Source organism: Hibiscus syriacus, unplaced genomic scaffold (genome assembly GCF_006381635.1).
Source record: "Hibiscus syriacus cultivar Baekdansim isolate YM2019G1 unplaced genomic scaffold, ASM638163v2 tig00110893_pilon, whole genome shotgun sequence".
NCBI lineage: Eukaryota > Viridiplantae > Streptophyta > Magnoliopsida > Malvales > Malvaceae > Hibiscus > Hibiscus syriacus.
In genome coordinates this window covers 6,013,581-6,026,613 of record NW_024062901.1, presented here as the reverse complement: position 1 = coordinate 6,026,613, position 13,033 = coordinate 6,013,581, and the positions used below count along the sequence as shown (strand labels likewise).

Sequence of the window (13,033 nt, the reverse complement as noted above, 5' to 3'; positions counted from 1 at the left end):
AGTCCCGAATGAAGTGAGAAAAAGTGTTGGTAGAGTTTAGGGATGTTGTTCCAACAGAGTTGCTGAAGTGCTTTCCACCTAAGAGGTAGGTGGATCACAAGATCAAGCTAGTCAAAATATAAGCCTCACTAAGCTTCAACTTAATCCTTTACTTTTGATTTGGTTAAATTCCAAAATTGATCAAAATTTCATATCCTGACAGTTTGCACTACCTTCAAATAAATATTATTCTATATTAATATACAAACTTAAAAATTATTATGTTTATACCAATGAAAACTAGAATCGAATAAGAATCTAACCATATAAATCACTTCTTCTATTTCAATTTTTACAATTTATAATGAATTTTCGAAGTTGACTTACAGAAGCTGTTTTGAGCAGAATCTGCTGCCCTATTTTCTGACCTATCCTCAACTAAAAATTCATATATTTTTGTATACACCTCAAAATTAGTATAAGCTTGTTGTAAACAAAAACTAGACTGATATATAAATCCAACAGTATAAAGATCATCCTCTAATCATTTCTGTAGAGTTTATGGTGATTTTCTAAACTTACTGTTTAGAACACAACTCTAGGCATATTTCACCAATTTGCAATTTCAGTTTATTCACTAATTCTATTACCTCACCAAATGAACATATATGCATGAACCAAAACACACATAACATTTAGGATTCACTCCTTACCATAGTAACCCCATCATTGGATCATCTTAAGCCAATGTTCGTTTGATAACATAAGTTCAAATTAGATTTGCACTCACATGGCGTCCTTAGCTTGTAAACCTTCCTTGGATATTCACATTCCATCCTTAAGGTTATCCTTATCTTAAATCGTGTTTATCTTGATTTCAAGCACAAAATCTAAATGAGCATCATTTACAAAACATATGCAATTCAAACCACATTAGAATCATACTAACACAGGCACACATTAGAAAATAAATTCCTAAAAATATTTCGATGCTCATTCGATACACTTTTCATGTCACAACATACTTGTTGACCTTAACACTTCTAATTGACCATTCAAGTCCCTTTTAATCTAAATTTTACATAACATTTTCACTTAAGTTCCCACTTTTCCATATTTATGATTTGAACCTCAACTTTTACTAACTTTCCAAAATAATCTGATTTCAAATTCTAACATCAATTCCAATACTCCAACATTAATTTCCAGCATAGTACATCAACTACTAAATAATTACACATTGTTCCCATAATTTTTCATAATTTTTAAATAAGACCCCCAACTTTCAAAAAATTACATAAGGGTCCTATAACTTTCTAAGGTTTGTAGAATCCTTCCCTCATCATTTGCAAACCTTACATAATTTTCCACATTTTTTCTCACTCATTCAAGCCATGGCCAAATACTTAGCGTTAGGGTTCCATGATTTTCACTTGATTTCGATTGATTCGAGTATGAAATCAACCTCTATTCAACATTTTAAAACCTTTACAATCAAACCCCTAACTCAATTTCACAAAATCACAAATTTCCCTAATTTTAAGGTTAGGTCGAAAATATCATTTGCATTTCTAGGAGGTTTAATCATGATTTGATCATCAAACAAGCTTGGAAATAATTTTACAACCTCCATAACCTCAAAATCCATCATTAATTCATGAAACCATAACATGAACATAAATCCTAGAATTTGGGATCTTTGGACTCAAGCAAGATTAGCTTGCAATATTGGTACCAAATAATAGAGCTCATCGAATAGAACAATTTTCTATTTTACATCTTAATCCAAAAACCTAATAAATTAGCTTAAAAATGAAAAATAAAAATTCTCTTACCTAGGGTATGAAAGCCACGAAATGGAGGAGGAAGATGACCAAGTTTTCATGAAATTTTAGCTAATTCATGTTAATTTGTCATTTATTTAAACTTAAATGAATTTAAAATTTCATTTAATGGAAAATGACAATTTTACCATTAATAAAACTTGATAATTACATTCATACCAAGCCACATGTTGGTTATCATCTTCCAAAGTCAAAGATGAACAAAATATTATACCCTTGACAACTTTATCCATGCAACTTTCCAAAAATTTTCAATCTTTATCATTTTCATCCAACGTTCTAAATTGAACATGGAAATAAATCCTCAAATAAAATGATCCATATTATTTTCCATCATTTTAAAATGTGGAAATAATAGTTTCTATGCTTAATTTAATATCCTTCAAATTTTCTCAAATTCCTATTCGATCCGATTTACCAATTTTTTACTAAACTTTAACACTTTCTAACTTTTAACACAAATTTTGGATAAAAAATCTAATTCCCACCAAAACACCATTCTTGGGGATGGACTATTCATTATGGGGTCAAAACACTTAACTTTTTAAAATTATAGTTTTCATCCCTAAACATTTGAAAATTATCCTTTTAATCATTTAACTTTTGTAAACTTTATAATATGGCCACTAAACTTTCAAACGTTACATTTTGTTCACTAACCAAAATTTTGGGGTGTTACACCTCAGCCTCAGGACGATGATACGATATGGTATGTCGATGATTCTATCAATCGCATTCCTGTCAATCCCCCTTAAGTCATCGGTGAGGATGTGATTGCGATTGTGATTCCTCTTTACTTTCAGACTTTCATAGAGACGATGAACATGAGGTTTACTATAATAGTGTCTCTCTTCACAGCTTTGGGAACTCAGGTTTCTGAGATTGGTGCTAGATATTTGTCTTTGGAGGCGATGTATGTGGACTCTCAACGTGATATTCATGCTAGATTCACGGTGGCGAATAGGATCAACACTCTTTCTCTCGACTTTGCTTCATTCCGCGCTCCATCTTCGGATCATGATCCTCATTTGTCGGATGCCTGATCTCTTTTCCTTGATTGAATGTTTATTATTTGCTCATGTTTGATTTTGCATTTAGACCTTTTTGGATATTTTTATCTTTCGTATTCAGATGTTAGTTTTCATACTTTGGTTGTGGATTTAGATATTTTATGCACATGAATGCTTGTATTTGATATTTTTGCTATTTGGATGTTTGTTATTATTTATGATATTTGAGACATGATTTTCTTGACCATGTTTACTGCTTAAGAATATTATTTATGTTGACGAACCTCTTTTGAAATTTTTTTCTTCACAGCTTGTATTTATATCTTATTTAAATTTTTTGATTAAACAAAAATGAGGAGAAATGTTAGAGTAAGAGTGAGTATTCATTTCAAGAAAACCTTAAAAAAATTCAAAGGTTTATTATGTCAAAAAGGGGGAGATTGTTGAACTTTGCTTGAAGATTTTGATATACCAAAAAGTAAAGTTTAAAGAAATTTTAAGATTATTTTTAATTCGGTTTTCAAGGTTATTTTCGATTCATCCATTCGAATATAGAAATTCTTCTTAAGGTCAAAAACTTCATTTTTACTACTTAATTTTTTGAAAATTCAAGTCATATACTGGAATTAATTTTCAAACATTTTTACAAAGGGTTTTGGATTTTAATCGAGTTAAAAAATCAATTGTTTAACGTTGCAGTAATGATACTACAAGAACATCACCGATACTATTCATGTGGTACCGATATCAATATCGATACAGATAGCCTAAAAATGCATTGAAGTGCTGATACTCCAACCGAAGTGTCGATACTACCTTGAGGTTTTTGACAATTGCAAATTCCAGTGTGCTATTTTGGTACAATACTCTCTGAGTATCAATACCGATATCAATACTCTAATTGGAGTACCGCTATTCCTCTCTCACCAATGACTAGATTTTTGTATTTAATGGAGGCAATATCGACATTCCAAGCCCAAATACCGGTACTCAAGGTGCTTGGTCAACATTTATTGTAGGAAAATTTATCCCAACGGTTCTATTAACTCTCACAACAACTCAAACGTCTATAATTGAATGAAGGGGTGTAAAAATAAGATTTCGAGTCATATGTGAAGACAAAATATCATAAAGAAAGCCAAAGCAATCATATTGAGCCAAAATCAAGTCAACCTTCTTCAATATTTTTTTTCTTTCAAAGAACACTTTTGTACTCATTTGTTTCATTTGTTTAGTGTTCTTCTTTGTTCTTGAATTGTGCAAATACATTCCTTGTGAGATTTTCTAAGTTTTCTATTTGTAATTTCTTCTTAGGAAGGGTTGTACACTTGAGACTTTGGTATATAAGTCTAAGTGTGTTGTAAGGGTACACCTTGTCCTAAAAGATTTGAACAAATTAATGAATTTGTTGAAATCCTTAGTGTGGAAGCTAAATTAGTGGATGTAAACTTTATTGAAAAAGTTGAACCACTCTAAAATTGATTGTGTCAATTTTTTTCATTCTCTTTCAAAAAGCTTCCATCAATTTTTTAATTTCTAATTCACCCCTATTGGATATTTCATTGGTTCGATTGACTCAATAATAGAGCTCTATCTTAATTATATATATCAAAATAGTTGAATATCCCAAAATAATAAACAATTTACAGTCCTCAAAATACAAATGAGGCCCTATAAATACAATTCCCATTAACAAATAAGGTATTGTAATCTAAATATGAGATGCTAGAAGTCCCTTGTTGATAATACTCCTCAAACATGAACAAAAGTTAAGTAATCTTAAAATTGAAATAATTGAAATGTTGAGCTTTACAAGCTTAATGGTACACAACTAATCTACTATATCAAGCAATTCACAAATATGATTATGCAAGTCAAAGGTATACATAGAAGCATGACATGGGCAACAAACAAACAAATCACAAGTCACCAAAATTTTATAAACAAACCACTTGCTGTTAAACTTGTTAGAATGATTAAACTTTTCAAATTGGCCAAACTTGTTAGATTGCACATGTTCTAAAATAATCAGGCATCTTGATAATCCTACGCCACTCATGGCCACTAATCAAAAGAATCTTAGGTGTCTGAATTGTTTCCAGAGTGCCACACATGTCTACTAGTCAAATAATCTTAGGGGTCCAAATTGTTTTTCCGAATGCCACACATAACCGCTAGTTAAGTTAGAGCCCGAAGGCTACACGTAACCAAAATATCACACACACACATATATATATATTATTCATAATAGAAAGCAATAAGATACATTTAGTTCAACTCAAAATAATTAATACACATTCAACTATCAACAACATCATTTCTGAATCTTATGTTTAATTGGATGCGCATGAACAAAGCATCAAACATCTGACCAAAAATATAGAACAACCGTATTCAAAGTCTTATGCGTGTTTCAAACTTACTAGCAAGGTATATTATGTTTGAATATATTTTGATCATTTATGTTTTACAAAGTCATAAATAATGACTAAAATATTAATTATTCAAATATGACGTCTTGCACTATCTCTAAAGAAAAGTGTGTAATTAATAATCTACAATTTCAAATCATGTTCCATTTTTTTAAGAAAGTAGATTTAGGGGTTGTTTGTTTACTTGTGAATGATTAAGCGTTGAATGATTCAGAGGCTCTGTATGAATTAGCTCTGAATATGACATGTTGTTTGATAATGACTCTGAATCATTCAGAATGTACTTCTGTGCTGAATCATTCAGTATTGTTTTGTTGAATCAGTCAGCACTGAATCATTCAGAGGTGCGAAACAAACGCGCTGAATGTTGAACGGTTCAGCAAACAAACAGCCCCTAATCTTTCCATGTGTATTAATTAAAGCTATCAATTAACTCGTACGATATATGGTAAAATTTTGAAGTCACTATCCTTGCAGGTTTTTTTTAAACATTATGCTAACTTCTATTCTGACCTTTGCTCACTCAAAAATTTATAACTCCAAATATATAGTTCGAAATTAAGAACTGTATGTTTTTAACAAAATTAAATTTATCCAAAGTTATAAGTTTATTAAAGGTTTTTTGTTGATTCTTAAAAGTCACTGCTAAAACTATTTTCTAAGGATTTTGTTGCCCAAATTTTCTGATTTTTAATCATTCAAAGTTTAGTATATCTTAAAATTTTCCATGAATTTTCAAAGTTGTTACACATGTGCAACCAAATTTTCTAGGCAAATTTCCCAACTAAGTGTTTGGCTTTATTTTAATCATCCCAACATGTTTTTCACCCAAAGACATAAAACATGCATGCATTATCATCATAAGCATCATATTTATAGATTTTCAAGAAGCATAGAAAAGTTAAAGGGTACCATCTTGATGGAAGAACATAAAGAAGTTTCTTGGCCTAGCCCTCTAACATAAGGTTACTAGCATGTTCCAAAATCTTTATGAAGTAAAATTTATGATTTTAAAATAAAATATGAGAAGACAGTGGCGGATGTACCTTGGTGTTAGTGCCCACCTGGAAATTTTCTAGAATTTGAATTTTCTTCTTAAAACTCTAAGTTTTTCTCTTAATATATGCATGTGCCCACCTGAAATTTTATCGTGCCTATAATGATATAAATATTTTATATTATTAATATATGCATGCACACCCTCAAAAAAATTTTCTAAATCCATCACTGTGAGAAGAAATATAAACGAGACATCTAACAAGTTCAAACCCTCCCAACATTTGAAAACTTTTATTTGCAAAGCTTAAATAACATTGGCTCCATAAAGCTTTAACATAGCTAGATGATCCCTTATCTTGTTGACCTTTGAAAGATGAAAATGGTGAAGAAAATTTGACACTTCAAGCTCTCTCTATCTCTCACTGTTACTAAAGAAAAGATGGGTGAAAGAACGAAGACAAGGTGGAAATAGATGAAAGATAAAGAATAAAATTAAAAGAAAATTAGGGACAAAGAAATCTTTGCCCATGCCCTCTCCTATCCAGCCGGCCATACTCCTAAGTCGTAGGAGAAAATATTTTTTTTCAAGAAAAAGGATAAATCACTCTTTAGGCCATCTAACTTCCCACCACCTCACACAAGCTTCCCAACATTCTTAATTACTTACAACAAAGTCTAAAACCCTTCCAATTAATACTAACAAATCTCTAACCTAAAACAAAATATTCATTATTAACTCGAGTCAACGCTCAAACACTCAAGAAAATGGGTCGTTACAATATATACTTTTTATTATCATAATACCAAAAATAACCTCTAAGGTTTATTAAAATGATCATTTTGGTCCCTATTCTTTTTTTAGAGCATTTTGACCTTCAATGTTTCACTTTGGAGAAAACAACTCCCTCTATAAATGAAAAATTATTAGTCAATACATGAATAACGTTCCAAAATAGGAGCCCTTTTTAACCTAAAACAAAATGTTGAGAGTTAAACCCTCCTAATAATAAGGGACTAAGTGATTATTCTGTCAAATGTTACAAACCTATTTACCCTAAAATAAAACGTTGGGTGTCAAAATACTCCAAAATATAGAATAGAGGACATAATGACTATTTTAATAAACGTTGGGGCTAATTTTGATATTATGTCTTCTTTATTGAGATAAGTCATATAACATGAGAATGTCGTGTCAAACTTTTTAAAATAAGTAAATGATCTTGAATGTCTAAACTAACTGTAGGAATTCCTAAAAAACAACTTCAATTGAATAACTAAACCTTGATATTCATAGGGATGACAACGGGAAGTTTTTTGTCAATTCGACTCGACTTGAAAAAATATATCCTCCACTCGAACTCAATTTGACCCAAAATTTATATATCATCCATTCAACCTGAAAAATATATATCATTCACTTGACTCCGACCTGACCTGAATTTTTAGAGTATAAATCCGACCCGACCTCACCCCCTTAAAAAGTTCAACCCAACACAAACCCGATTGTTTTAAAAAAAATTGACTCTATAAGATCAAGTTAGGTCGAAACCCGTCAATTTCAGATTAAATTGACATCCCTAAACATAGTGAATTGTTAATTCAATGTCATGAAATATGATAATAATTGGAATATTTTGTATATTTTAAGTATGTTTATATACTTTCGTTGGTTATAGAAACAATCAAGAGTTGGATAGTTAGCTTAATTGTGCATGTTCAAATTAGATTTTATAAAGAAAAATGATTCGTGAATCTCTTAGGAAAAAAGATCGATCCCTTAATTACTGGAATGAAAATGATTAATCCCTTTCTAAAAGGATCGATTCATTCACTAAAATAATTGATTTCTTGAAAAAATTATCGATCTCTTCACTTAAAGAATCGATTTCTCAAGAAATCGATTGATCGATCTTCAAGGTTTAAAAAAATGGAATGTGTTTCGAATTTTCTTTTAAAATCCCTAAAGGTGTTTTTAGTCTATGGTACTTAAATGAATGATACTTTATAAAATGGTCCCCAAAATTTTAAATTTGAGAATGAACTCTAACTCAATTAAGATGGGTTTTCGACGATATACTTATAATTACTTTAATTTCATAATTAAATCAATAATTTATTATTTTTAATCAAGTAACAAAATTTATTAACTTCTTACAAACTAATCCCTATAAGTATTAGTTTTACAATTCAAGAAGCGTTTTAAACACGAAACAACAGAAAGTTTGCACAGTGCTAATATGGATGTTGTATCAAATTATTTAAATTTCATATTTGGTATGATTTTGTGTGTTGAATGTAAAGAGATGAAAATACCTTAACTACATTTTGTTATTTTTAAAAAAAATTATGGCAGATTCCTTGTTCGTTCTCTGTTACTAATAATATGTGTTTTTCCATTGTGTGCTTATATTGTATGAGCGAATAATTTTTTTTAATTAATCACTGGTATCCGATTTATTAACCGACTAATCTAGATCGTGTACTGCAAAGGCGATGGCGACTCTCTCAACCCAATTTGCTCCATTCATAAACGTCATGATTCAAACCATGACTTTGCTTAAGAGACCTAGTGCCTCATTCCACTAGACCAACTGATTGTTGGTAATAATTTTTTTTATTAAACATTCTCTAAAAAAATTCTTAATTGAGAATTTGAATCGGATCACTTTGATGATTAATATGGTGTTTTATATTTAAGTTGGACCATTTTAAACAAAATCCTTTTTCAACAAATTTGATAGAAAATGAATTATAAATCATTAATTAAATTGAAAGAAGTAAAACCCGTTATTTATCGTATAAAAAATAAAAATAAAAAAGAGTTATAAGTCATTAAAGGATTACTTAATGAACAATGCAAGACTCCAATAGGAAAATTAACTGCAATTAGTCATTTAATATCATTCATTTAAGGTTAATTAGAGATGGGTATATATATATGCATAAGGGACAAAGCTTGTTCCATCAATAATAATAAACTTTAGGGCAGTGGCATTGGCAAGGGCAAGGGCAATGGCAATGGCAATGAAGGTTTCTGCCCTTTGCATCATCTCTCTTTTCATTGCCCTCTTCTCTAAATCTCATGCCTCGGCTTCTTCATCCCTTGACAAGGACTCCATTTGCAAAACCACCCCACATGCAGATTACTGCAATTACATTTTACCCTCTAACAAGTTGCACAGCATCTTCGATTATGGCAACATTTCGATCCATCATTCTTTGTCGAATGCTCGTAGTTTGCTTGCTTCCGTCGAACATTTACTCGCGCTCCCTTCGACGTCTCTCGGGACGGTACGAGCACTCGAGGATTGCCGGTTTCTGTCTGATCAGAACGTGGATTACTTGTCACAAGTTTCGGATGGTTTGAACAGCTTCGTCGCTGATGATTTGCATGCTTTGCTTAGTGCTGCTCTAGCTAACGTAGAGACTTGCTTCCAAGGACTCGAATCGATGCCGTTAGCATCGAGTATCAAGGATCGTTTGTTTCGGTCGAACGGAACGAAGAGCATCAGTGTTTCTCTAGCGGTTTTCAGGCATTGGGATGATGGTGACTCCACCGTAACTCGAAGAAACCTTATGGTTCCCAAATCCGGTTCGATTCACGAAAGAAATTCCCCTTTGTCATTGCTAATGTCAACCGATAAGCAAGCAATTCATGAATTTGCAACAGGAAAAAAGGATATTAAAACGTTAACAAATGGGAAAATTTCAGTGGCACAAGTGGTGATGGTAAGTCCTAGAGGAGATGGCCAATTCACAACCATCAACGACGCGATCGCCTCCGCACCGAACAATCCCAGTGACAACAATCAATACTTCGTGATCTACGTGGTCAGCGGCATCTACGAAAAAAACATTTTGATACCTAGTAATAAGAAGAACTTGATTTTGATCGGCGACGGTATAGGCCGCACAATAATCACCGGAAGTCGCAGCACCGCAGACGGGTTAACCACGTTCAATACAGCAACATTCGGTAAAGTATAATTCAGCCTTAAATAATGTTGTTCCGAACATTACACTTTCTTGACTCATACGTAACTCCCCTGCTGCAGCTGTTGCGGGCAAGAAGTTCATCGCAGTCGACATAACATTCCGAAACACAGCTGGACCTAGCAAGGGCCAAGCCGTCGCCGTCCGAAACGGAGCCGAAAAGTCCGTGTTTTACCGATGCAGTTTCGAGGGATACCAGGACACCTTATATGCACACTCTGCCAGGCAATTCTACAGAGAATGCGACATCTACGGCACGGTCGATTTCATATTCGGAAACGCCCCCGTTGTCTTCCAAAAATGTAACATATACCCTCGACTGTTGCCGAATAAACACAACATCATCACTGCACAAGGAAGGACCGATCCGAACCAAAGAACTGGCATATCGATCGACAATTGCATCATTAAAGCCTCCGGTGACTTAGCTTCGAGCAGCGGTGCAAAGAAAACGTATCTCGGAAGGCCGTGGAGGCAGTATTCGAGAACCGTTTACGTACGAAGTTTCATGGATAGTTTGATTGAACCTTCGGGATGGATCGAATGGAATCGAGATTATGGTAGTACACTTTATTATGCAGAATATAGGAACTATGGACCAGGATCGAGTACTGATTATCGAGTTAATTGGCCTGGATACCATAAGGATATAAGTAGCACTGAAGCTGATAAATTCAGTGTTTCCAACTTCATTAATGGCGACAAATGGTTGCCTGAAACTGGAGTTCCTTTCAATGGCGATTTCCTTTGAAATATTTTTGCAGTCGGTTACTGTAATTTTCTTCATTAAAATAATACCTTCATCACTTGAATCCTTACTTTTCCTTCTCAAACATTCTTCAATTTTCATAATTTTTAGACATTTTCACGTTTTTTTATTAATAATATATTTTCGTCTTTAAATTCTATAAATTTATTTTTTAAAACTTTTATACATTTAACTTTAACATAAAATCAAGTGTACGTCCATAAACGTTAAGACTTCATTTATGGCATTAAGATATCATGAAGTTATTAACATCTTTAATGTTTCATTTAAGTTTTAAATGAAGCATAGATGAAGCGGCATCAGTGATTAAAAGAGTAATTATTATCTTTAAAGATAAGGGTATTTATTTCTCGATTTTAATTGAATTAATTGATCAAATCGAATTAGTTCGGTTAGAACGGTCGGTCATCGAATTAGTTTGGTTTGGAGAACTGTTAATATTTTTTAATATTCAGTTAACCATTAGTTCTATTTGAAATCGATTAATTAACCGAATTAATCGAATATATTAAATATTATTTATATTAAATACATATTTTAAGCTAAAATCTATTAGAAATTAAGACTCCATTATTTTTTAATCACATTAGACCCATTAAATTATCAAGACCTAATTAAATTTTAATTCAAATAAAAAAGTACTTTTATTAAGCTTAAATTAATCTAACTAAAAAAATTATTAAAAACTCTGATTAGTTCAGTCATCAATCGAATTAACCAAATAAAGTTCAACTCGGTTAATATTTTAAAAAAAAAAGTTCAGTTCGATTAACAGTTAAAGAAAAAATTTAATTAATTCGGATAATGATAATTTGATTCAGTTGGTGGTCGAATTACTCATTTGAGTTTTCCTACTTAAAGGTCCTCTGTACGAGCGCATCATTTATAAGAGTATTTGAATGTTCATTTTCTAAATAAATATAATCTTATAATAACTTTAACTTATAAAAAAAATTAAATTCAAAATGAAATTGTTTGTCATAAAGAAGTTAAAATTTTATTCCTCTTTTATTTATATTTATTTATAAAGAATCTATGTTTTATATCGAAATAGGTTAGGAATTTGAATTATAATATTTTTTATATGATTAATATTTATAAATTTAATTTTATATTTAATTAAATCTTTCAAAAATAAATTAAAGTCTTGATGATTTTTGAAGTAGTCGGTTTTTTAAATTAACTAAGATTATTTTTTTTGAAGCTAAAACTTTTAGGATTTTTAATTAAAATGATATTTTATCAAAAGGATTGATATATTATCGAAAGGATCTATCTCTTTTAGAAAAAAATGGAAAGTTCATTATACGACGGTCTAATTTAAGATTAAGGAGGAATAATATGAAATGAGCGTAACCGAAGATGTTATAAAAAACATAACATTTTCGGTTGAGCACAAACGAAAATGTTATCTAAAATGTTAACTTTTTAACCTTTTCGGTTGAATCGAAAATAGTAATGTAATATTTTCGGTTGCCAATGAAGATATTATAAAGAATGTGTACCATCGAGAATATTATGAAGAAAGTATGCCACCAAAAAATGTTAAGAAAAAATTAACATTTTAAATTATATTAACTGAAAATATTATTTTTTTGTAACATTTTTTATTACGTCATTTATCTGACGTTCTTAAGTCTCAGAACGCTTATACATAGATACTCGAATATGAGACCTCAAAAAATAACAAAGTCACTTAATTCATACCCAATTACTAGCTTGATCAATCGAAAGATGTCCAAGAGATATGATTATTTGAGAGCTTCATGATTTCATTATAAAAGTTTTTCGATCTTTTCGTTTTTCATGTAGATTCGAGCTTCATGATTATTTTGAGAACTTTTGGTTGAGTGCATTTTTATTGTTTTATATTACATTAATATATATGGATAAATTTGTCACGTTCTACGAATACCGTTGAACACCAGTATCGTTGAGTATTATTAATTTAATTTATAAAGATTTAAGATTTAAGATAATTCGACGAATAATTAAAAATTTAAAAGT

General features: G+C 31.1%; 1 protein-coding gene across 1 annotated transcript; it reads left to right on the top strand.

Moving 5' to 3' along the window:
* The first annotated feature begins 9,282 nt into the window (after nt 1-9,282).
* On the top strand, nt 9,283-11,008 carry LOC120145313 (pectinesterase-like). Its single transcript, XM_039159191.1, has 2 exons — nt 9,283-10,240; nt 10,320-11,008. The coding sequence occupies exons 1-2, from the start codon at nt 9,283-9,285 to the stop codon at nt 11,006-11,008; spliced, it is 1,647 nt and encodes a 548-aa protein (XP_039015122.1).
* Nucleotides 11,009-13,033: the final 2,025 nt, after the last annotated feature.

What these genes read in the sequence shown, in the direction of transcription:
- LOC120145313 (XM_039159191.1), top strand. Translation starts at nt 9,283, where the DNA reads ATGGCAATGAAGGTTTCTGCCCTTTGCATCATCTCTCTTTTCATTGCC. An exon ending in GTTCAATACAGCAACATTCG is followed by an intron (nt 10,241 to 10,319) that starts GTAAAGTATAAT and finishes CCCCTGCTGCAG; the next exon opens with CTGTTGCGGGCAAGAAGTTC.